At 41.4% G+C, this 25,515-nt stretch overlaps 1 protein-coding gene across 2 annotated transcripts in view; it reads right to left on the bottom strand.

The window, feature by feature from the left end:
• The window catches only part of CLYBL (citramalyl-CoA lyase), a 175,877-nt gene that overhangs the window by 70,849 nt on the left and 79,513 nt on the right, over positions 1-25,515 (bottom strand). For both annotated transcript variants that reach the window (XM_087757617.1, XM_087757616.1), the window contains exon 2: positions 13,603-13,792. In XM_087757617.1, coding sequence (XP_087613743.1) covers positions 13,603-13,792 — 190 coding nt within the window. The remainder of the gene's footprint in view (positions 1-13,602; positions 13,793-25,515) is intronic.

Raw genomic sequence — 25,515 nt, forward strand, 5'->3', positions numbered from 1 at the left:
TCAGCAACCACATCTCCCCCTCGCATCTCCATCTCTGTCTTCCAGAGACTGGAGGTGGATGATGAGTGTCCAGCTAGGTGATGTGGATGTAACTCCCTAGTCATATAACACTCTCTTCTCACATCATCTTTCTTTAATTGTCATTTGAGAGCTGCTTCATCTGCTCTGTCACCATATGAAAAACAAAGAGCTAAACCTATTTACACAAGCTGAGGAGCTAGCCAAACTTTTTAAAAACGACCCAAGTCTTATTGGCAAAATCTGTATACTTTCCAATCCAGACAGCAAAACTGGAAACAAACTCTGAAATGCTATAGGATTGCTCATTACTTAATGGAGAAGGAAAGATAGGTCCTTTATCTAAGGACCATGCACGTCTGGGAGACATCAAGTTCGTGTCCTTCCTGATGTGAGAAATCACAGGCACATTCTACTCCAGTTTCTCCAAAGGTGCCCAGCACTTCAGAGGGCTGTGGCAATGGCTAAAAGATACCTGCATGCCTTAAAGCACCGGGCTTAGGGACTGTTGCATACTTCTACATACCGAAAAATTAAAAAAAAAAAAAAAGCATTTGGGGAACAGATTTTTGAAAAAGAGCCACAACAGAGAGCAAGCAACTATTTCCAGTTCCCGCTAGGGTTCATTATTGTTGGTGCAACATGCACACAACGGGATAAATCTTGGTCCTGTTGATGCCAAATGGTGTGAGTTTTCCCACCGACATAATGGTGCCAAGGTTCTTCCTCATGGCACTAACTTCAGAGGAGGACAGTTTGGCAACTTAGAAATGTCACGCTATTTCCACAGCTTAGATGTTGTTATATGCTTTGCGAGGTAAAGTCTATGCTACACAACCATGATTTAAGAAAGCCCTTAAGGCAGTCACAGCCACACCTCTGGTAATGGATTTAACGACAGCAATGACTGCTATACACACATGCTTTGGCAGAAAAGATGCTCGGTAAAAATGTAACCCAGTAAGTAACAATGGTTAAAGCAGCAACCCACAAGAAGGAAAAATGCAGCATTTCAAAAGTACCAAACCAAGAATCAACCTGTGAAGCCATGTATTAGGGTTGCAAAGCCACAGTTAAATCTCTGATAACAAAACCCCAGTCTGACCGTGACTCAGATCTAGTTCTGCTTTACTTGAACCAAGACATTGGGAGGCTGGAAGGCAAAGTTAGAACAAATTGTTTCAGTTTAGCTCTCATTAGTAATTAATGAAATTCTCTGTTTGATAAGACGGAAGAAATTTGTGAGACAAGATGGCAGCCAACAGATACTGTTACAGTAAAATTCTGTACTGGGTCAACAACACTGAATATGATGTTGCAAAGTCCGAAAGAAATTGTTTGGCATGTTTTTGTGACTGATAAGTTTCTCAAGTGGATTCCTCTTAACCCTCCACACAACAAAATACTACTTTCATTATTTCAATGCTGCGGCTGTGAATAAGGGCTCAGATTCTAAACACAGAGCTTTTAAAATAATTTACAGGAGATGTATACTTCACAATTTTAAGTAATAAAAGGTTTGCTCTGCAACTGTGATGGGGACAAAGATTTTTTTAATTGAGATATGACATGGCATATACCCTTATAGCTATTTAGTCTATCAATGCCTAGAATAAGCTATTGCAAGACAAGCAACTTCAGTGACCCACTCCTCTCCTGTACCACTGCCTACAGCAGTTGTCCTGTTACTGTCCTTCAAGGTATGTAAGGAGAACTTCATCAGGGTCTTTGTGGAACAGCTTTATGGGCCTGTTCAGTAAAGGGATGAGTGTTTCTTCTGCAGTGCTGCCAGTCCTTGGCTCCTATAGCATCTAGCTGGAATGCAAAGACCTCAGCCCTCAGGGCAGGAGAAGGCCTTCGTGGCTATCCCACGCTCATGGTGGATAACTGTGAGTTAGTCACAAGGCACGTATAAATATAAATCAATGCACGGGCTAACATATGAATTACCAACTGTGGAGCCTTTTCCTACCCAGTGTACTTCTTTTGTATTTGAGGCAGCACACGGCCACTCCCAGATTTCATTTCTCATGCATATGTCACTCCATTTTTCCTTCCTGCAGTATTTGTGCCATTTATCTTGTCCTATATTCACTTTCCTTTTTTTCCTACTTTTGGGAAAAGCATCTAATATCCCTGTAGCATTAGTTTTTCTTTGTTAATGTCAAAAAATGTTAATCCGTGAAGACTTGCTTCCTAGATAATGTTAATTCAGCTGCCAGTTTTATAATAGGATTATGCTTTCCAGGATTTAAAAATCCCACTTGTTAGCTACAAAACAGACTTCTACTAACAGCTATAAAATCTAATTTAATCCCTATTGGCATTAACTAAATAGCTGAGGTATAATTTCTGTCTAGCTACACTTAACACCCTGCTATTGCCATAAATATATAAAATTCCCTTTGAAGTTAGAAAAGAAAATGTTCAGTAGGATAAACAGGGTCTCATGAGTCCAATCATATGCTATCTCCAAGGCATAACAAATGTTGTTTACATATTTTAAGGATTTTGTGGACAGTTTATTTAAATAGATTCACCCATGTTTACATGTATTAATTTGCCCTTTTTCTCAAGAAAATGCATACTAAATTACAATCTATAATTATTCTATTTAAAAATAATTGGTTAACGAGTGGAAGATTGGGTCTGTGTGGAATCAAAGTTTAAAATGTAACCAAATAACCTGAATAAACTGGAAGAAAATACCAATTTGTTCAACATATCCCCTTTTAACGCACAATTGTATTGTGAAACCTCAGAAGATGAAGTTTTCTCAAGCCTGGCATAGGAGCAGCTATTTTGAGGCAATCTAGTAAGAGACCGTAACAAGTAAGGAGGAAAGAATGAGCAAGCCATGGTTTATAACAATCCTAAAATGAACAGCCAGGATCTTTACAACCATTTGCTCCCAAATGAGGAACAACACAAGGATTTAGGGTCTTCTGGAGCTCAGTGATCAGAAATGAAGAAAAATATTTACAATTCCTTTCTCCCAATCTTGAAATAACTAGCAAGTACATTGTTCTGGAGAGGGTAGCCCTAACGCACTGCAGTGAAAGAAGGATAGCACAAAGAGCTATTACAGTAATCCACAGTAGACAGTACTATGTTATGTGGCCATTCAGGAGTTGAAGCAGCAGTCTCAGAGCAACCAAGCTGCTTTAAAGATAGAAATTGTAGTCAAACTCAGAAAGCATGAAGATTTTATTAATCCTTTCAGAAAAGATGCAAAATGCTGATCAGACTCCACAGTCAGCTTATCACGTTCCTTATTGATAAACAAGAAGATAGATCATAATCTCCCTTGTGATATTCATAGCCAAAAGGAAAGATGGGCAACCTCAGCAGAGCAGCTTACGTTAACATCCAAATCTGTAGTATGCTGGATTTGCAGATGTGTGCATTTGTCTTTGGAGACAAATACACAACATACTTCGGTCAATGCATTTAGATGTGCTAACTACTGCGCATGCTCCATACATACATAAAAAACACTTCCAAAACAGTCACTTTCAAATGTGGCTTGATGTTTTGACTTACCCGAAATGAAGAAAAAAACCAACATGTTTTTTGCTTCTTTGCAAAACAATTCCTTGGTTGGAAGCCCAAACTCTGTGCATGGCAATGTGTAACCTGGGGACACATTTTTGTGCCCCTGGAGCCTGCTGCACACTACGTAGCCAGCAGAACTGTGCAGGTTTAGATGTGAGTAAACAAATGCATGTACTTCCTAATGCTCTGTCCCCGTTTATTATGGCTTTTACGACACGGACTAGAAAAATCACGAGTTGCGTATTGTGTTCTATTCTGGTATGTAAGTGTGCAATGAATTCATGGCTCTGAATGCGCTCCAGTTTCAGTAAGCCAGAGATGTGTTTTTGTAGCTATTTTGGGTACCAGCCTGTTCCGTGAAAGTGTATCCTTTTGGTGTATAAAGCACTGTTTAGCATACAGTCTTTTCACAATTCAGAGAAGAAAGTCATTCATAGAATATGTAAAAACCAGGGCTTTAGGCAATCGTAATTCATGTGTTTTGTCTTCTGTTGAACAGAGATAAATTACTCCACTCTAAGTTGAACGGATTTCATGGCACGGGCTTAGTTCATGGTGGAAATAAAAGGCTGGTTTTAGATGGTTCTATGCTGCAACTAGCACGGCACACATGCCTTCAATTCAATATATAGTGGTGTATAGGAGGAAGAAGCTCAAACTCCTGAAGGGCTTAATCCTGAATTACTCATTTAGACACAAATGTCCTTAATTCATTGTGAAATGCTATCTGAATAGGGACTGCAGAATCTGCAGCGTCCTAAGTATTGTGGACTCCTGCTAACTGGATGTACAGTGGAAGGAAATGAGGCTTCCACATAGGTACTGAGCGCTAGGATCCTTTTCTCTGGTCTCCAGAAAAATAACAGATGAAACCAAAGGTACAGAGGTTAAGTATCATGCTTTCAGCTGACACCTGCCAAGGTTCCCAAGCCTAGCCATGACCACACACATCCTTACCCTCATCTGCAACTTCCAGCTATGCTGTTCCTCCGTCTGACATAAAAATTTTTCTCTTACCCAGCATCCCGCCACACTTCCTTGTTTTGCTTCCTAATAATACTACTAAGCCCCAGCTAAACAGGTAACGTTTAAACAGTTTGGTAAAATAAACCACAGGTTTTGCCCATAATCTTCAGACTATCTCTAAGGTTCCCCCCACTCCTCACCATCCTGGGACAGGTCCAGCTCCGATGGCACCAATGCACTGGGAAACTACCATGCATTTCCACCTTCCCTTCCCTACCTATCTTACCTAAATCAGACCAAAGGTCCACTAGACCACTGCCTTGACTGTGACTGTAGAGATGCCTCGCAGAAAAGTTTATCAAAGAGGGCAAGTGCTGTATTCTCTGTGTGTCCTACCACTTCCTGATCCAAGTCCCGGTTAATGGAGTCTGTGGGTTTCCTCATGCTTGGCCTGCCTCTCTGTTTTCAAAATGTGGCCCTTGCAACATGGAAGAATAAGCAGTCTTGAACCTAGGTTCAAGATTAGGTTTCAAGATTAATTGTAATAGAGACCTGGACATACAAACATATTCCTCTGCCTGCTCATGGCCACCAAAAAAGCAAAGGAGACCTGGAGCAAATGGTGTTGAGTGATGAGAACCCCTGTGACTGCGATCTGGGCAGTACCTTTATGTTTTCCTCACTCCCAGTACCACTGCAGCCCTGAGAACGCAACCCAACGCATGGCTCTGCATACAAACAAAAGTCTGCGCAAATCGGATCCAACAGATTGTTTCTAAGCTACACGTGTATACTGAACATTTTGTATTGGCTTCATTTTCTGCAGCACACTTGAAACTCAATGCCTCCCTTCAAACTAAGTGCTAGATGCTCAATGGCTGTGCAGCCAGGTCCTTCCTGCTACGAAAAACAGATGAAATATTGAAAACTGCTCCAGAAATGTGTAGCAATACATGACTTCTAGTCCTGCAATTAGCCTTCAGTACCCAGGTGTGCTGATGTGCTTGTGGACAGTGGACTACACACGAAGAGTTGAAGTACTGTGAATTCCAGGTCCGTACAAAGATTAACTGTATGTTTTAAAGTATTTTTCTATGTCTATTAATGTATTCCTGCCTGAAGTCCCTGTTAATACTGAGCCAAGACATTTTCCCTAAGTTTCTAGACACCATTCTGTCAGTGGTAATAGTTATGTCAGAACATGTCCAAGTCAAACTTAATTGGATACGTCTGAATCAGTGGAAAAGAAACAACTGGCAATTCAAAGGCTCTGCTCGAAGAGACACAGGCATTACTGAGCTCATTAAGAAGAAAATTGCTGAATATTGCGATCGTCCTTATGAATCCTCAAATCTTTATGTAAGGAAGACGATTGGCTTGTAGAGTAAAACAATAGGAACAAAAACTTTTATTGTCACAGTTACCACTCAGGAGTGGCAGTTCTTCCAGGACCATGGTGGGATTAATAAGGAAATGAAAACACTTTACAACTTTCATAAAAATGTATATTCATCAGAACTCTTCAAGGATCAAAAAGGCCTTGCAGAGTTTCACTGTACAGTTCAGCTTCCCTACAATAAACCAGAGAGACTTTTGGACTCCCCAATTCCTACAGAAGAAATTTCCCATGCTACTGAGACTTTTAATAATGGCAAGCCACTGGGGAAAGCAGCATTCCCTTTTTAATTTTGCACATCTTTTGAAGAGAAGTCACTGTACTACGCGCCTGTGTACATTTAATCATTCTCTACACACTTTATCAGCAAGCCTTCTCCCTGTAGGAGGAATACAATTAGGTACAGTACTAATTTATTATAAATAAAGCAAAGACCTGGTAAAACAACCTAGTTATCAATGTTTCATGCAACTGTGCCTATGAAGTACTACCTAACATTCTCACTATGAGCCCAGAGAAATACCTGTGGCACTGATAAATCCTAACCAACTTGGCTTTATTAAAAAAAAAAAAAAAAAAAAAATTATTATCACATAATACAGGAAAACTGTTGATTTTAATTGAAGTAGCTAGAGATTTATGGAAACCAACTGTAGCTTGTTTCCACTGATACTGTAAAAGCCTTCAATAAGATCAATAAGGAAATGAATTTCAATAAGGAAAGCCTGGGATTTTTTTTGTACACCACGCTGACCCATTTTATGTATTTATCTCCACCCCCAAATTTAGTTGAAGTGCTATTTTATATGTAAGAGCCTCTTCTCATCAGTGATAAGGAATAAAAAGGTCAGAAGGCCTCAGCTTAGGGGAAAAATGGTAGGCAAGGATGCTCTCTCGCCAGCGTGCTGTTTGTTCTGACCCCAGGATCAGATCACTAGAGAGACAGAGGAGGCATTCTCACGGGGAGAAATCTCCATAAAATCAGCATGTATGCGGATGATCTGCTCTTAACTGTAATGAACCCAGAGTCATCTCTTGCGTATGTGTTGCTCATAATGGAACAGTTTGAAAAGTGGTCAGGCTTTAATCCTATTTTTAAAAACAGACGATTCAAAAGAATTAATTGATTTTTTTTTCTTCTGTGGCATAGCACAGTGATCTTTTAAGTGGCAGATACAAGATATTAAGTAGGAACAAATTTATGGTATGACCCTAAGAGGCCATGCTGCCTGATAAGCAAAATACGTCCTTCCCTATCCATCCTCTTAGCCAAACCAAACTTGCCCTTGCTGCTGAGGGGAGCCGGGAGAAGAGAAGAGGCTCAGGGGCTGCCATTTCCCCTGTTGAAGAAGGGATGTGAGGAAAGGACAGAGCTGAGGCTTCATCTTCCCCGGCTTCTGTTGCCCCAAGTGCTGGAGGAGAGAACAACTTCTTTCTAAAAGACACAAAAGTGATACAATGATGATTCACAGGAAAAAGGGCTTAGGAACCTAAACAATGTTTTACAGTGCAGTCCTGAATATTAATACATTTTATTGGATGAATGAGATCTATTTAGTTCCAGAGGAACAACAATAAAATGTCCTGTTTTCCAGTGTTTCATGTCAGAGGACCCCACCGATGTTTCCCAGCCATACGTACACTCCAAGGAATTGCTTTTACACCTCTGATACAAAAAAAAAAGGGGGGGGGGGGGAGGGGAGGGAAGAAGGGTTTTGTTTTGATTTCTAATTATAACACTGGCATTCCCCATGGAAAGAAAAGGCTGAACCCTAACCCTTTCAAAATTTGCCTGAGATAACTTTCAAAGGTCATCTTTGGCAGAAGGGGCTGTTCCCTGGCTGGCCTGATGGCACACTAAAGAGAGCTACAGAGCAAGGTGCTGTATATCCCAATTATTCAAAACCATCCTACTGATCTCAGTGAAGATAAAGCCATTAATAGCACTGGATTGGAGTAATCAAAATGCTCTGAAACTCTTGTCAAGGACTCAAAGAGGCAGAACACTAGAGTAGCAGCTCCAACTGGTCTCCTGCTAGGCTGACCTGGCAGCTAACACCTCCTCGATGCTCTGAAGAATAGCAGCACTGAAGACGGGATCCTGCTGAAAAAAATGCTGTTCTAGGACACTCTCTTGCAAGAGAGTACGCTCACCTTACAAGTCCCATGGGAACTAACAGCGAAATCTCAGCCCACTCTGCCCTTGGAAAATGAAAGCACTGGCATGGAAATCTTCTTTTCTCCAACAAAAGGAGGAAACTTTTCCACCTGATAATAGGTTCACATGGTCTGGAAGCACGGTGAGTAACGCAGCTCTACAGAGAAAGCTACACCAGGGAGTGCTGGCTTGGCTGAGAGCCCTCAAGGTATCTTCAGGCAGCTCAGCTCCTACACAGAGACCTCTCAATTGCATAACATGCAATTCAGCTTACTGGCTTACATGACTTGGTCAAGCATGTTGATGCAGCCATCTTTTTTATCTTTTTCTTTTTTACAGTTAAAATGAGAGAATATTCAGGCCTTCTCCTGTGAAGAGCTAAAATAGATATAGGCTGTTTTTGTTCCATTTCACAAAAAGCCTCTAGTGTGATGCATTTGCAACATATCAATGCTATTATCTGTATTATTTCTCATTTTATAGTTTTATAATTTCTATTTGAACTGTTCACTTAATAATATCACCAAGCTAGCCATTCTGAGTAATTTCTTTAAAATGTATAGCAACACTGGAGAAACTTTACATGTACATCAGTGGGGAAGAGTTCCTATCTTCATCTGTGAATAGTAGCTCAGGGAAAGTCATTTCCCTTTAGCAGTATTCAGTTCTCCCCCCAACCAAAAACTAAGTATCTGTCGTAGAAATTCCCAATGTCTTACAGAGTCAGACACCTGGACAGTCCACACCATGTGACATTATGCATCTGAACCTCTAAAAACAGTGTGTGGACCCCCAACCACGATTTGAGGTCAGCATGATCAGTAGGCTGTGTTCAGCAAGACTAAAACTAACTTTGTAAGAGAAGGCCGAAATTTTCAGCAACACTGGGATATCTTCCTATCATCTTCCTTGTTCTGAATTTTTGAAGACCTCCTACAGCTCTGTCCAGTCCCAAAGTGGTTGCAAAAGTCCCATGTGTCCTACTCACACCAGGATCAGCTCTCACCCTACTTGCAGGCTTAGTATTCAGCATACTATAACTTTGCTTTTTAGCTGCTTCTTCCCACTGGTTCCCCTCAGAAAATTTGCTGAGAAATTTTCTCCTTGTGAACTTCTTGCTGCAAGGTGGTTTTTTGTGATTTAGTCAAAATATCAACCAGAAAAAAAAGATTAAAGAGAAGGAGAAGTCAACAAAAGTCAACCTGAAATCATAGCCAGTGTTGTAGCTCTTGAAGGTAAGAAATGCAGGCACCAAAATGGTATGCAGATTAGGGTATGGGTATGGATATGGGCTCTCCTCTTCTGGTACTCTCTGTGAGCCATTACAAAACATAATTGTCAGGGGAGGGCGCAGGGGAGGAAATCTTTCAAAATTTCTTTGAGAGAAAATATTGTCTAGAAAATAGTTAAAGATTTTAAATTTACAACTGCTGCTTCAAAAGCAGTTACTACAACCAGATGCAGTTTTGCAAATGTTATCAGCTTTGGTTATAGGAAACTCACTTTCCTTGCTTCCCTCTAAACGAGCAACCAAATGGAACTGCCGACATTGCAGATTCTTGATCTCCCCAAATCTAACTTAATCCTAATACAAACCACACAGCATCTTGTTAAAATGGACTTGTTAAGATGTGGTTCAAACTTGCTGCTTGGACTTGATGCAAGTGAAGGCCTTCTGTAGACAGGTAAGTTTGGGCAAAGGCACTGTGAACCTTCAACCACATCCCGATTTTCCCAAAATCCAACATTTTGGCAGCAGTTTCAAGAAAATCCATAAGTAGCATTTTTACTGATACAAATCATGGCAATAAACAGGCAAATTCATCAGTACTATTTGTTTTAAGAATAATGATTAAAGGATAGACTCAGTGTTGCTGTGTTTCCCAGTGCTTTGTTTTCTCGGTTTCAGATGACCCATTTGCAACAGGTCACTGAATACTGTACTTCAGTGCATGTTCTTGACATATCTTTCACACAAAGTCTCCAAACACTTCAGAAACATTAATAAATTAAGCTGCAAGAGCAATAATAATTTCAGCTTCACATTCACAGAACCTAAGTCTCAAAGTCTTCCTGAGTATCTATGGCGGATCTAAAAATGAAATGCAATCTTCCAATCACTTTCAATTACTCTTTGCTACTAGGTCATGCAATCACACAGTCTAATTCAGGTTGGAAGGGACCTCAGGAGACCATTTCATCCATCCACCTCCTCAAAGCAAGGCTAACTACTACTCTACACTAGGTTGCTCATGGCTTCATCCAGCCAAGGCTTGAATACCCCCACGCAGGGAGGATGCACCACCGCTCTGGACAACCTCCTCCAGTGTCTGACCACCTGCACGGGGAAGATTTTCTTCCCTTGTCCCCAGCCAGCATTTCCCCTCATGGAGCTTGTGGTCATTGCTCTTGTCCTGTTGCTGAGCTCCTCTGACAAGAGCCTGGCTCTGCCATCCATCCACCTCCCCTCAGGCAGCAAAGCCTTCACCGAGGCTCCCTCAGCCATCTCTTCTCCAGGATGAACAAACCCAGCTCCTCAGCCTCTCCTCCTGCGCCACGACCACCTTGGTGGCCCTTCCTGGTCTCCCTCCCATTGCTCAGTCTCTCGTCCTGGGGCCCAAACCTGGGCACAGCTCCCCCTCCCCCAGGAGACCCTCAAAAGCCAAGTGGCGGGGAGGGACCCCCTTCCCTGGAGCTGCTGGCTGCACCCGTGCCAGCATAGCCGTGGAGGTGGTTAGACACCTTTGCTGCCAGGGCACACTGCTGACCCCATTCAGCTTGTTGTAAAAAAAGCACCCAGGGCCTTTTTTGGCAGAGCTGCCCCCGGGGAGTCACACCCCAGCCTGTTACTCCAGCAGGCTGGTTATCCCAGCCCAGTGCCGCGAGTTTGCTTTTAGTTTTGTTGGACTTCCTTACCTTTCTGTCAGGTTGTTCCTCCAACTGTAAAGCCCTATCAGAAGAGCAGCTGCACCCTCCAGCATATCAGCTGCACCTCAGTTTGGTTTCATCATGAACCTGCTGAAAGTGCACTCCATCCCATCAACCAGGTTGCTAGTGAAGAAGTTTTGTATTGGCCCCAGCAGAAGTAAGTGCAAAACAGCACACAGCATGGACCACCTGATTCCTGCCAAACTGCCTCCTGCCCTATAGGCTACCCATCCAGTCCATTTTTTCTCAGGCTGATGACCAGGATACTATGAGAGACCATATCAAAAGCCTTGCTAAAGTCAATGGGGACAACATCTATTCAGCTCCCATACTCAAGGGCAGTAATTTGTTCAGAGAAGGCGATCAGGTATGTCAGGTGTGATTTGCTCCTGATCAGTCCATTCTGGCTAGGTCCTTAGGACCTTGAAATACCCTCCATGAAAACCACCACCATCGCTTTCCTCAAGACTAGCGTGAGGTTGATGGGCCCGCAGCTCCTCAGCCTTACCCTTTCTGATGATGGCTGTGACATTTACCTTTCTCCAGCCATCAGGAATGTCTCCCAGCCACCATGATCTTTCAGTGATGACAGACAGCAGCTTCATGATGACATCAGTCGGCTTGCCCAGCGGCCTCCAGGGTGTCCTGTCTGGTCCCATGGACCAGCTTATTTAAATAGACCCTAACTCCATCTTCCCCTACTGTGGTTACTTCCTCCCTCCCCCAAGTTTTGCTTCTAGGAGATGACCTAGGAGGCCTGACAGCAGACTCTGACAGTAAATCCTGAGGCTTCATGGAGCAGTAGGTCCACACATGCCCTGGTCTTCCTTCTCAGTTTTGCCGCTGATGCACTTGTAGTAGCCATTCTTGTCCTGCTCATCCCTCACCAGTTTTGATTCCAACCAAGCTTTGACCTTCCTCATTCTGTCCCTATGTGCCTGGACAACACTTCTGTGTTGCTGCTTGGTTGCCTGTCCCCACTTCTACCTCCTGTCTGCTTCCTTTTTACATTTAAGCTCTGTCAGGGGCTGATCTGTCATCTCAAGTTCCTATTACAGGCTTTCCCCCTAATTTATTTGAAATCTTATACCCAGTGGCATAACTCTCCTTCACTTCAACAGAGCTAGAATTTTATCACCCTTTAGAAATTACTGCTATCAACTTTGTCACCTTGATCATAAAATTTTGTTTTCCTGTCATCCTCTGTTATAAACAGATGCTTCTGCTATAAATGATTTGTTTGACATAATTAAACTGCACCTAAAAATACTACAGTTTAATACACAATTGCATCTTGTGTCATCTTACAGCAGCAGCCTCCCAAATATGACCTAAACAATACTAATTCATGCTGACAGCAGATATAATCTTCCACACAGAATTTTAGCAACTGGAAAATGTTTTCCAACTGTCTTCAGCAGTACACATGAACATTCAGCAATGCTATTTTCACTTTCCAGAACTAAAATAGTGTAACCAAATAGTGAACTAAAACTCCATAAACTTTTTTCTTTCCAACACACCTGTAAAGACCTGAAGGTTAAAGAGAGCACTATCAAAGGGCATCCTTCTGGAAAACATTAACTCCCAAGAAACAGAAAAGAATAAAATTTCATCCACATTTTTGAGATGACACAGGAAAATTTTCAAGCCTATTTTCATAACTTCCTGGACAACACATTCATACTCAAAGCCTAAACAGTGTTTGCTGTAGTTTGAAGGACTGTAAAATGGACAGAAGAACTGAAAAATATGAAAACGATGTGATGGCAAAGTTATGGTCCTGTTCGGAAATACCTTTCACTAGGAAACATTTACACCAGTTTCTCATAGACATTGCTTAAGATGTGAAACATTTTAAAATGGTTATTTTCAGATATTTAAAAAATTTGCTTGCAAGCAAAACTGAATGTATGTTAGATCATTCTCTCTTCTGTCACAATCCAATGTCCACAAAAACTTGGCACTCGTACTTAACACATCTACATCTCTTTCCCACGCTGCTCTCCATGCCTGCTTTCCTGCAGCTCCTTCAGTCTAAACTGCCCTCCAAACCCTGGTGCATTCGGGTTCTAACTTCTTCCTTCAGAAACACCCCTAACAGGACTTCTTCCAAAAAGCTCAGAAAGTAAATCTTTCTAAACACCCCAAGGCTCGAACCCAAACCCACACTGGTTTGCTCACAGTCTGAAGATGTTTTCGTTTCAACAACAAACCCCCCATCTGGTGATTCTGAACTAACTCTTCCTTTCCTGCTTCTCTTCTCACAGTCCATTTCCTCCTCTTCTGTAAGAAATACGCAGCAATAACAACAGTATCTCCCACGCTTCTGTGATGAGAGCTTACGCCCAGCTCTGTGTTCCTTCAAAATTCCCTCCCCGCTTACTCACACGGGATCTCTTTCAGTTCTGGGTAAGCAGGTTTTCCCAACACCTTCACAAAGTCTATCAGTGTTACGCTACTTCGTATATCTTAAGTTTTATCTTTGTCTCTCTGGTTGTCACTTCCCCAAGGCAAAGGCAACGCTTTTGCCCATGTTCTCTTTAGTGCTGATTGTATTACACAGATAATTTTTAATTACCTTTCTGTTCAGAGCCACGCCATCTTCACAGTCCAGCACTGCACAATCTACATTTAGTGACGGGATTTTCCGTATCTTCTTTTCATCATCTGCAGGCACATACAGCACAGCTCGCCTGGGAACGTACTTGTGAGACGATGCAAAGTGATAACTAAGCTTAGGAACACCAGCTGGCAGAGGAGAACGCACCCTGTAAAGGATATTGTTGAAATTAGACTCTTGGCTACAATGCTGTAAAGAATACTTGACTATATTTTAAAAGGGAAACATTGCTACCTAGATAGTGGCTGGTTTCGGGTTATTTTTTTTTTTTTTTTATCCTTAGGAAGAGCCAAAGTAGGAAGATATCAGTATTACAGTTAATTACAGTATCAAACTCCAAAACAACCATGTTCAACAGAAGTTGCAAACTTAAACACTCAGAACTGAAGAACTGCCAGGGCTAAGGTTATCCATGCAGCCTTCATTACACTGCCCATTCTGTGCACTATGGTAAGTATTAAATACAGAAGGGTGGTGGCTGGTTTTTCCCATCATAGGAGCCCTCCATAGGCAGGAGGCTGTGCTGGGAACAAATCAGGACTGCTTTAGGGAGGAGGCTGCTATCGGCCACGTTTGCTCCAGGAGCTGGGTAGCATGCTGTGAATGAAGCAGGGGGGTTGGTTAAAACAAACATGGGTTTGCGAGGTTGATTCTACAACCTCAGCATTATATCAACAAATGTATTTGCATGCAAATTTTAAATAAGCAAAATGGATGGAGGAGGAAATGAGGAAAACAGGAACAAAAACTCCATGTAATGTGGAACCTCACTAATCCCAACATGTCTTCTCAGAAGCCCTCAGACCTTCAGATCCACAGCACAGACTTCCGTCGACAGAGCTCATAAACCCACCAGCATCATCAGCAGAGTGTTGGCTGCAGTGCCTTTTAAAATGTATAAATGCTTTGCGCACCACACTTCAGTGCAGGTGTGAGCCTGTGGTGCCACATGGCTTGAGTGGGCGGCATCCGTATGGCCCGTAGGCGTCAGGTTTGTGGCTGTGCTGGTGTTTCCCGGTGAGGGACCAGCTAACCCACCCCAGGCGCGAGCTGGGTTGGTGCACTTGGGGGCTGCTGGGGGAGGCTGCCCTCGAGTGCGGTAGGGAGCTTGCTGTGCTCCATAATTACAAGCACAGAGAAATAAATTGCAGAGGGTGCCACTGTGTTCCATGGCCTTCCAAAAAAACACCTTGCCTGCTCCTGTTCCTCCCCATTTCACACTGTACCCCCCAGGCCTATTCTGCTACATCAAAAATAATACAATTTGCCTTCATACTCAGAGCACAAGTCACTTATGCCACAAAATAATCCTACCATATAACACCATTATGCATTATCATGTATATTATTCAGCACTTTGAATAATGCAAAGCTTTTCTAGCAGCATGCTGAACATGTCATTATCGCATCATGTCAGGGACCCATGCATTTTCCTATGCCCCTCTTAATAATGCTTCCCAAGTTGCTACACTTGGATGACACATGGCTACATATGCACATGGGTTTTCTTCAAAGTGAACATGACTAACCCCCTCAAATGCTTGGAAATGAGTTCAGTCAATCTAAATCAGAGCCAACGTGACGTGTTGCTGACAGACCATGACAATACTTGCCTTTCTAAGCTAACCCCGTTGAAGAACCCTCTCTTCCCCTAGAGTGAGAACCCTAAAAGCTGAATGTAGGTCTCGGGTTAAAAATATGAAGAAAGCTTTTATCACATTTTTTGTCAGTAAACTAATTTGAAAAGGACAACTATTCCACCACTTCCTCTGCTGGATCTCTGCATGTCCTGGGTGGACCCACTTTACGAGCCCACAAAAACCCGCTGTCAATCTCTTCTTTGTAATATGCCTGGTAATGTGTCATTCAGCCTAAGCAATGGGGCAGCTTTGCTGTTAAACATAAACAATGCATTATTTTAATACAAATGCCAGTGCTACCCTTGTTAATAAACCTTCTTAATCTCTAACTGCAACAGCTTCAAGACTTAGGTGGTGGAGGTCCTGACAATACCTGGAGACACGCAACTGAGATCTACTGAGTCTCTCCTAAGTACCTTCTTTGCCCCTCTCCCACAAACCACTTCATGTCCCCTGCCTCGTGTTGAAGTGGGGATGGTAACACAACTTGTGGCAACTCAAGTGGCTGCTAGTTAAATCCGCTTAATCCCATTTTCTTGCAGTAGTACACCTTGGGAGAGTGAGGAGGAGGTGGAAGAGTGGTTTATTTCAAATGGAAAGAGGAGGGTCTTTTTTCAGTGTGACACAGAGGTCAGTAAAGAAGTCTGCAGTCCTTCACTAAACATATATGAGGAGACAAAAGTGATTAGTTTCTATTCTCTTTCTCTGATGGCTTCAACCCTGTAGTTTCCAAGAGCACAAAGGAGTCAAAGAGCTCAGCCCATTAATAGTTAACTCCAGCCTAGAGCCAAGCAGCCCCTGAAGCACCCTTAAATCTGCCTCTCACCAACCCTCCTGAAACTCACAGACATGGCTAACACCATAATCTCAGAGCACGCTAAGAAGAGATGTATCTCCTGTCACACACTTTGCCCCAGATTTCTTCCAGGCTGTCACTGACCCAAGGGCTGTTTGACCAGCCGGTTTCCCTCTCATTGCTGCAAGCCCCACAAAGGCAGCTCTGCTCTGCATACCAGGCACAACGGCGTGTGGTATTGTGTAGGTAAAACCATCATTACCTGCAGACCAGATTTAGCCAGGTGTCACCACTGAGGTCTATGAACTTTTGTTCAGATGGAGGAGCAGTATGAATTCCCCAGCTGACTCTAAAGAAGCAGCAGATTTACTCCATTAAAATACCATCACCTAATAGGCTTGATGTTAGAAATACTATCACCTGGTGAGTATTGGTATCTCCTCTTCAGCTAATCAACTTTGTGGCCACATGGGCCCAAACCACAGGTTTCTCAGGACACAGATTATTATAAAAATATACTGTCCATTTGTCAAATTATTAGTCTCATGGAACATTCTAGCAAGTCGAAGAAGTAATAAATTTTTTCAAGAGGTATGGCCAGAAAAAAAAAAGCTACAGAAGGAACTGGTGTCAGTGGACTGACACAGCATGCTTCTCCTTTCAAAACAAAGACCTCTAGAAATGTACGTGTAGAATAAGAGTTTTCAACAAATATGCTTAGGTGTGACTGCAATAAATGTTTTCATATGCTATTATTTTGACATATATTCTGAAAAAAATCATCTGTTCTAACCGTGCATTTTCCTTGCATAGTCATATTTTATGTTCTACAACAAAATGAGATGTAGAGGAAGAAGCAGATTTATTAAGAAATCCATTTGCCTATAGACCTTTTTAAAACAGTGGCAAAGCCTAGGCTGCTATGATTATGAGCAATTAGCTACTCTGGTAGGAAACACTATCCTGATGATCTCAACTTCTGTTATTTTGATAGAATAAAAAAATCCCTAGCAGTTACTTTTTTAGGACAAAAAAACCCACACAGCACTACAATCTCAATTATATTGTTAAGCCCATGCCATAAAGAGGAAGAAAATCTTACATATGTTTCCTGACTGCAAGTATTTTAATGATTCAAACTAAGCTTGACTCTGCTTTAAACTAAACACATGGATATAAGCCAAGTGAATTTGCTAAGACAATGTTTCTTCCTTTAAGCGCTGTAAGTTAAAACAAGGACGAGGCTATTGGGTAATGCTCATTAAATTGTTTTACAGCAGCGTATTTTCATTCATAGCATCTAGCGGCACGCTGAATGCCCCTGGGTCTTGGAAATGAAACTAAATTTCTTCAGCAAACACAACACGCTACTAAAGTCTTCATCAAATATGTAAAAGTAGCTGGCAAGTTAAAGTTACTGGTGATCCTCTGAGAACCATTTCACCCGAAAGCAAATAGTTCATCCTCAGGAAGGAGAAAACAAAACCTTTTTGATTACTAAGAGACATTGCACTTTGCAATGGCAGCCATAGAGTGTGACTGCAAACCAGTGAAATTACCTCAAATGATACACATTTCCCTGCTGTAAACTGGATTTTCACATTCCAGCGTTGCTCATACTCACACATATACTTAACTGCACACACCTGTGCAGTCTCATCGGAGCCAACAATGTATAGCTCACAAAGTAAACTACTCCCACAAGTGATTTTCAGGATCAGCTCTTTAACCTGCGCCTCTGTTCCCTGTTTATTTGCTCGATCAAATCATCCGTGGAAGAGACGCTACACCGTGATCTGCCTAACGCATGGAAAAATATCCATTGCTCGACAGGCCAAATCTCTCTTTCTACAATCTTTGGCACAGTGCTGGCAAAGCGTTTCCAAAGAACATCTTTAGGCATTTGAATAAAACCATTTAAAAAGCTGGCTAATTTCCACAACCTGTATTTCTGACCTGTATGCGCAGAACTGCATACCAACCACAATCCCGGGTATCTGTGGTGCTGTGGGAGAAGGACAGAAGCGGCCCAAGACCTAAGACCCCATTGAACACGACCCAGATAACGCAGCAAAATCTCCTACAAATTGTTTCTCCGATATGTGCAAAAAAACCCCCAGAGTAAATATAATGGTTTTCCTACATAAAATTTACCAAGGCGTAGCTCACAACCACACACAAATAATCCGCCAAAGACAAAGGAAACTTCTACAAAATTACAAAGCCCCTCAATTTGCATAGTAATTCTTTCTAATTAAGAAAAGAAGATATAAGTTGTTTGTTATAAACATCAGCAGGCCCTGTGCAAATACGAAGGGCTCGCAGCCGAGCTGAGTATTTGTCGAATCAAAGCGACTCGCCAGAGAGTTTTATTGGTACAGCTGCGGCGCATGCATTTTATCACACATGCTAATAATCCTGGTTATGGCACTAACATTTTAATCATTTGTTCTGTGGGCTTGTTTCTCAAACAATTAGCACTAATGAATGGCCAAAATACCTCGGATCATATATGTCTAATTGCAGTCAAGAGCGGTTATTGTCCGCATGTACATTTCAATTCACCTCTGGGGATAATGTTTGTTAATTGTATTTCTTTATATAGCAAGTGAAAAAAGGCTGTTCACTCAAAAAGGGACTAAGTGTTCTCTTCTTTCCCTTTGTTCCCACAAGAAGCTAAAGTCACTTCAAGAGGCACTTAATCCCATCATCCATGGTTACAATTGCCTTACAGCATCAATCAAAAAGAATCTGAAGTAAAATGATGCAGCTATATTGTGTAATTAAAAGCAATTCAGGTAGTTATTGCTTGGGGCATTTTCCAGGTCCAAATACTTAAAATGGCACTGCGGGGATGCTAAATACTGTAGTGTTTTAAATTTGGTCAACTACAATATCTCACAGAGAAAGGGGAGGAATATGCAAAAAAAAATCTCCTAGTGTGTATTGTAAAGCGAAAGAAAAGAGGAGGAACAGCTAACGTTTGAAGTGACAAAATCTACAAGTCTCCATATAAAAGGCAAATAAAAATATCAAGAAGAGAGAAAAGGGGAGGAAAAAGAAAAGGAGGCAGTTTTCAAGGAAAAGAAATTCCTCGCAATTGTTAAAAAGTTAACATGTGAAAAAATGCTAACGTTTCCTCGCATGGAAAACAAAAGCTCATGTCACAAGCTTTACCATCAGAATACCGGTCCCCAAAATCTTAGTGCTTTCCTAATGGGAATAAATCCGAGGTAAACCGAGCGGTTCTTCTTTGGGACAAAAAAAAAAAAAAGAAAAAGACTTAGGTTAAAAGGGAAGAGCTATGATATTTACTTTTGAATAAAGCCAGAACTTCGGGAAGGTACTTTACCTAACAACTGCCACTAACCCTGATCCAATTATGCTAAAATTAAAACTGGGGGGTTATCAACATATCAAACGCTCAGCTTTACAATTTGATTTCTTCCTTTGTTCCAGACCCACTACGGTCATTTCCCTGACCCTCCAAAAACTAATTAGGAAACCCCCCAAACCTAACCCCTCGCCAGGGCAGGCAGAAGCCACCAGCTCCCGTCATTTGAGATCTCTTGACAAGCAGCTTTCCCTCCCAGTCAAGCGCCCTGGAAGAGGCTTTGTCCAGTTTTAAACTCCCCCAATAAGGCTGATACGATCTCGCACCGATGTAACGCGGAGATTAATTCCCCTGAAGCCGATGGGAGATATACAGGTATAAAATCAGCCCCCGTCCCTCAAGTTTGAAGAAGGCGAAAGAAAAAACCCTAACGCTTTCACAGCATCCTTAGGGAGACAGGCGGTCTGCACTGCAGCCAGCCGCGGGGACCGAGTGCGGCGGGATGAAGAAGCGCTTACAAAAACTCAGCGAATTAAGAAATTTAACCCCCATAACAACCAGCTTTAGATATCAAAAGGGACAGATTGGAGGGGGTCGCTCCCTCGAGAGCGGCTGCCTGCTGGAAAACCTGCAGCGGGGAGAAATGAAAAGGGGGCTTCCAAGTGACCTTTAGCAAGCGCTTGCTCCAACTGATAGGACACGTCACATTATAGCCAAAAAATAGCGAGGCGAACCAAATGGGGAAGGAGAGCCCCACTGACAAAAAAAATCACGACGCAGAGAAGCGTGAGCGGAAGAAAGCAGTTTAGGGTTTAAATGGAAACTGAGTACCAAATCCAAAGTTGCTGGCAAGTCATTTTAGGAAAAATATGTATCTGTGGCTGCTTTTTATAATTTTTTCCTATCTCCAGTAAATCGATGTAAGTCATATAACTGGACACCAGAGCCTTTCTGAGGAAAAGATCGAAAACAAACCAGGAACTTACTGACAAAGGCTTAAAATCATGGATCCCTAAGCCATAAAATGATAAAAGGCTATCATAGGTTAAATAGTTAACCAAACTTTCTCCTCCCACCAGCACTAAATGTAAAAAAAAAAAAAAAAGACCTTTTATTTACCCCACCATGTTCTTTCAACTACATTTGACCCTGTTGTTTTGGTTCACTCTGAGCTCCACCATGCCTTGAATTGCTTTGACTGAAGATCAGGTTTTATTTTTTCTTCTCAGTTCAAAATAGCCAAATTAGACAGCGAGGGTAAAAATAAAAGGACTGCTGGCTTCTCATACTACTAACAACTCCTGTTTTCATGGCAGCAAAAATAATAGCCTGTTTGTGAGGAAGAGGAGAGCGCTACGTTTTTTTGACTTAATAAGGGAATTTTTAAAGAGATTTAAACAATGGCCCAGGTTGACAAGGGCTGCTGCTTCCTGCTAATGGCAACAGGCTGCTTCTCTCGGGCAGCCTGTGTGTGTGTGTTTGCTATCATCCAAGGTTAATTGGTGTCCTGTCTTGGGGAGCTTTAACATACGTGACACACAGTCGAGGGTTCGCTCTGTTCCTTACGGTGTGGATAACTCCGAATAACCTGTCATGCCCATAAAGTATTCCTGAGCTGAGCTGTGCCTTGCTTTGCTTTTACCATTAGCAATGTTTCTAGCTCCTTGGGATGCTTACTGCTGCTCAATCAAACCCGCATCACTGCAGGGCAATGGAAAAGCACTGTTTGTCTGTGACACCGTCGCTTTGCCACATTAACCAAAGGAAGGTATAGTTAAGATAAAAACTCATTTCCCTGTTTTCCTAAATATGAAGGTGTATAAATAAACATAAACACTAAATAAACATGAACACTAAAGTTTTTAAGTTTTAATTTCTATATGTAAATTTTAAGCGCTTTCATGTATTTAACTAATGTTGTTTCTCTGTTGCATTTTTTAAATCTACAACACTGTAAAATTTTGTTTAGCTATAGTTTTTCTGAACAGAAGCTCTTGCATTACATATTTTTTACAGAATTGCAACTAGCAGCTGGGACAGAAAATTATAACATATTTTAAATAACAGAAACATCCCACAATAAAGATGAAGATTCAATACCATATCAAGAGATTTAGAAAGGACTTCACATAAAATTAGCCTTTTTTAAGATGTGCATTGAGAAGTACGAAGAGATTACTTGGGATGTATGACATCGATGTATGATTTGTTTTGGTTTATCACGGTTGTGTACAGACCAATATGCACCAAGTGTGCTCAGGGCTGTGCAACACAAAGGAAAAACCATGGCTTCTGGGGTCAAGCATCTCCCAGCTCAGGAGGAGGATCAGGCACATATCACCAAAAACCTGTCCTGAAGCATCCCATGCCAAATTCTCTCTTAGGAAGTGAATGTATAAAACCCTTGAATCTGTAATAGTTGCACTTTTATAGAGTCAGACCCATGTTGGTGGCCTCTGCAGAAAAGTTTAACTTTGAGGAGATTCTTTATGCCACTGCAAAACCACTCTTTCATCTTCTAGTTCTCCCCTCCGGCTCACCATCGGGCACTTCCCTTCCTACTAATTCTGCCCCAACATTTTCACACACACACCGACTCTGCACCCACCCACGTCTCTATGTACACACATACAAAAATCGATTAAAATGTTTGGACAGAATTTCTTTTTTCACTGCACATGCTTTTCCCCTCTTTTCTTCCCCGGTCCCCTCTCTTCCCTCCGTGCCGGTGCCCACACCAGGATACAGGGAGCCTCCCCACCACTGAGCTCTTACAGCTCCCACCACCAGTCCAGCTGTGTGCGCGTTGGCTAAATGCTGCAAGGTCAAGATCGGGACCAGGATTTGAAAATTCGGCGCTAATTACTGTGATTACTGTCCGAGTCCCAAACAGCCAAAGCCTCCTGAGCAGTTTAGGAGCAGGCTGCTAACGAGTTATATGTAAAATAAGAAACAGGCACTTGATAAAGTCAGAATCGATAAAGTGCCATTCCTGCCTGTTAAATGACCTTGCTGTAACACAGAGCCACTATGTTCACCGGAGTCTATGCAGGTTAGATACTCATATCTGCACAGCGTGAGAGAAAAGGAAAATGGTACCGTCCTTAAAATTAGTTCTGATTTACATCTGAGTTAAAATAAAATTACGCTGAAGATGTGCCTGAGAATTTAGCAGAAGGAAATGAATCGAATGTCAATATACTGGTGCTGCAGAAGTCATAAGAAAGAAGAAATTTGTCACCCACTTTGGGTCTTTCAGAATTTCTGTTTTTTTAGGACAAATTGTCTTTTTTGTGATTTTGGTTGTAGTGAGGATATTTTACAAACTGAGGTTCCCTTCATACTTCTGAGAATTTTTCACTCAACAGGCCATATTTTATCTTGATTTGCAATTTACGGCAGTCTACACTTAGCCAAAGCACAAACAGCTTGACGATTCCTGTACTTAGAAATGTATGTAAATTATGCTACTAAATAAAGCACAGACATTTTTACTACTTAGGAGAAACAAAACAATATTGCAGTCTTCTCTGCACTTTGAGATTGCTCCTGTAAACCCACTAGAGCATGTGCTTAGCCCAGAGAAATCAAAAGGACTAGTCAAACACTTAAAATTAACCATGTGCTTAAGTGCCTGCAGGACTGGGGATTAATTTTGGATTATGGAACTGTTCCATTTCCATGTGTTCTTAGGCTATACGTGGGCCAACCTGCTATTTTCAGGTTTTGGCACAGAGACTTGTGCAAAATTGAGACCTAGATGCATGCAGATGCAATCCAGCTGGTGAATATCTTTTAAATGATATAAAGATGCTTGATCTCAGCTGGGGAAAAAAACCCCTGCATGATATTTTCAGAATGAGATTAAAAGCAAAAATATGATTTATGTTTAGCCAAGCATTATTTTGAGAAGAATTATTATGTAGAAGAATTATTATGTAGAAAAATTATTTTGTATTAAACTGAAATTATTCAGAATGGTTTCGGTGCCAAATAACTGAGCAGTGAAGAACAAGTTAGCAAGCAATTAGTAAATATGAAACTGCTGAAGAACGGAACTATAAAACTAAAATGCACCACAATTACGTAAAAAAAAAAAAAAAGTTGTAATTATATCAAAGCTGATGCAATATGACAGAAAAAAGAATGAATGGACAATGCTATTAGTTCAACAGCAAGTGTAGCTACACTAATTGAAAACCAACCCCTTTCTGCTTTTGAATACCAGCCTGGTGGAAATTTTAAAATATTTCCTAAATGGACGATAAAGAAGAACACTTGCAAATCCCGCAGTGCTCCAGGCAACACTTAACTTTAGAAATGTCTATAGGCAGAAATACTACCCTGCAGTATGGCTCAGGATGGCACAAACAAGCATCTGTGTTTATTTTTTAACTAGTCAGATTTATAAGAGCAATGAAATCCCTACATAAGCATTTTATATTGACCTGATATGGACTTACTGTTTTAACCAGCTTTTTAACTAACTCCACAAGTTAATAAAGGCAACTACATGAATACTTACTGCCTACACATTAAGATAAGAAAAACATTCATTAAGCAATATCCAGACTGTTTTAATTACAGGAATATCACTCTTATTTGTAGTATAATGTTCGTTAAGTACAGTATAACATTTTCTTAAAATGCCCCAGAGGCAGTTAAACTCTTGATTAGCTATAAAAAAAAAATCTCCCTTAACTTCAATCACAGGAGTTAATGCCTATTGCAATGAAATTCCAGTACTTTTAATCATACAAAAATGGCATATGTAAATCTTATTAACCATGAAAACATTATATAAGATCAAATGATTTTTCTATGCTGCTATCACTACCCAATGTTAGCAAAATGTAGGAATCTTTCTATGACAGTTGTGGTAGTAACAATAATAAGCCCAGCCCTATTTCCTTTGAGAATGAAATCAGTTGAAAACCAGATCTTCTTTTATTACTTTCAAAAGACAGCAGGAATGCCCCAAAATTCTAACTTCTATATTTTCATGCCTTTAACTATGTCCCTGTTCAATTATACAAAGTTAAAACATACAAAACTAGTAGGAGTGGTGGGATTAAACAACCTTATGGAGACTGCAGAACTTTCTTGATCTCCAGTAAATAAACACCTGGCAAAGCTTTATTATCCAATAATAAAATTTCCTTTTTCTTCTGCCTTTTTCAGTATGTTACAAGAATTAACATTATTACTGCTTTTGTACAGATGACAATGAAACACCTACATTTTCTTCAGTATTTATCCTGTATCTGCCCATTATTCCATACATCTCTTGAAAAAAATCTATTCATTTTCTGTTTGCTAATAACACCAAAAAAATCATGAACAATGTGATGCATTAAAAATTGCAACATTTTTAAAGTGCACAATGAAATATTATTTTCTGGTTCTTGTGTCCCTGGCTTTGTATTTTCAAGCTCTTCCTTGCAACAGTCAAAGCCAGAAATTTTCTTTAAAAGTAAAAAAAAATTAAAGGTGAGATTTTAAGAAGCCAGGCTTAAAGGAAATACCAAATATTGTGAAACTAATGATAAAAAGGTGATAGCTGTCAATTAATTTTGATCTTCTACATACGCAGCTGAAGGCTATTTTTATTACATGGAAACAGGCACGCCAATTCCTAACGCAGCAGCGGCCCTCCAAAATTGTCTCCTTGCTAAGGTAGGTAAACTGAAAATGGCAATTTCAGTGCCCACCAGCCCTTTCAGGCTCAGCACCCCTCTAGCCACTGAGTTCGCCTTGGTGAGTGATAAGCCTTTGCGCGGTGCTACACTGAAAGGGACAAACCCGTCACCCTACTGAGCTGGTGGGTCGGGTCCCACCGTCCCCATGGGGCGTGTGGTCAAAGTCCGGGGTGCAGCCTCCAAGGGGGGAGTCAGCCATAACCCTCCCCCTGACTCAGGCGGTTCATTAAGCGCCTCGAGGAGGTGAGCACGCTTGGAGGAGATGAACCTCACCCTGGGGTGTCCACAGTGGGGAAGTAATTTGGAGGGACGCGTCGGTCATATCATCACAGCCCGTCGTACTGAGGATGAACTTTGCTGGGTAGGCAAGCTCAAAGACCATAAAGGTGCTGGACCTACCAG

Source organism: Nipponia nippon, unplaced genomic scaffold (assembly GCF_047370975.1).
Source record: "Nipponia nippon isolate SJK-2023a ecotype South Korea unplaced genomic scaffold, ASM4737097v1 scaffold_2, whole genome shotgun sequence".
NCBI lineage: Eukaryota > Metazoa > Chordata > Aves > Pelecaniformes > Threskiornithidae > Nipponia > Nipponia nippon.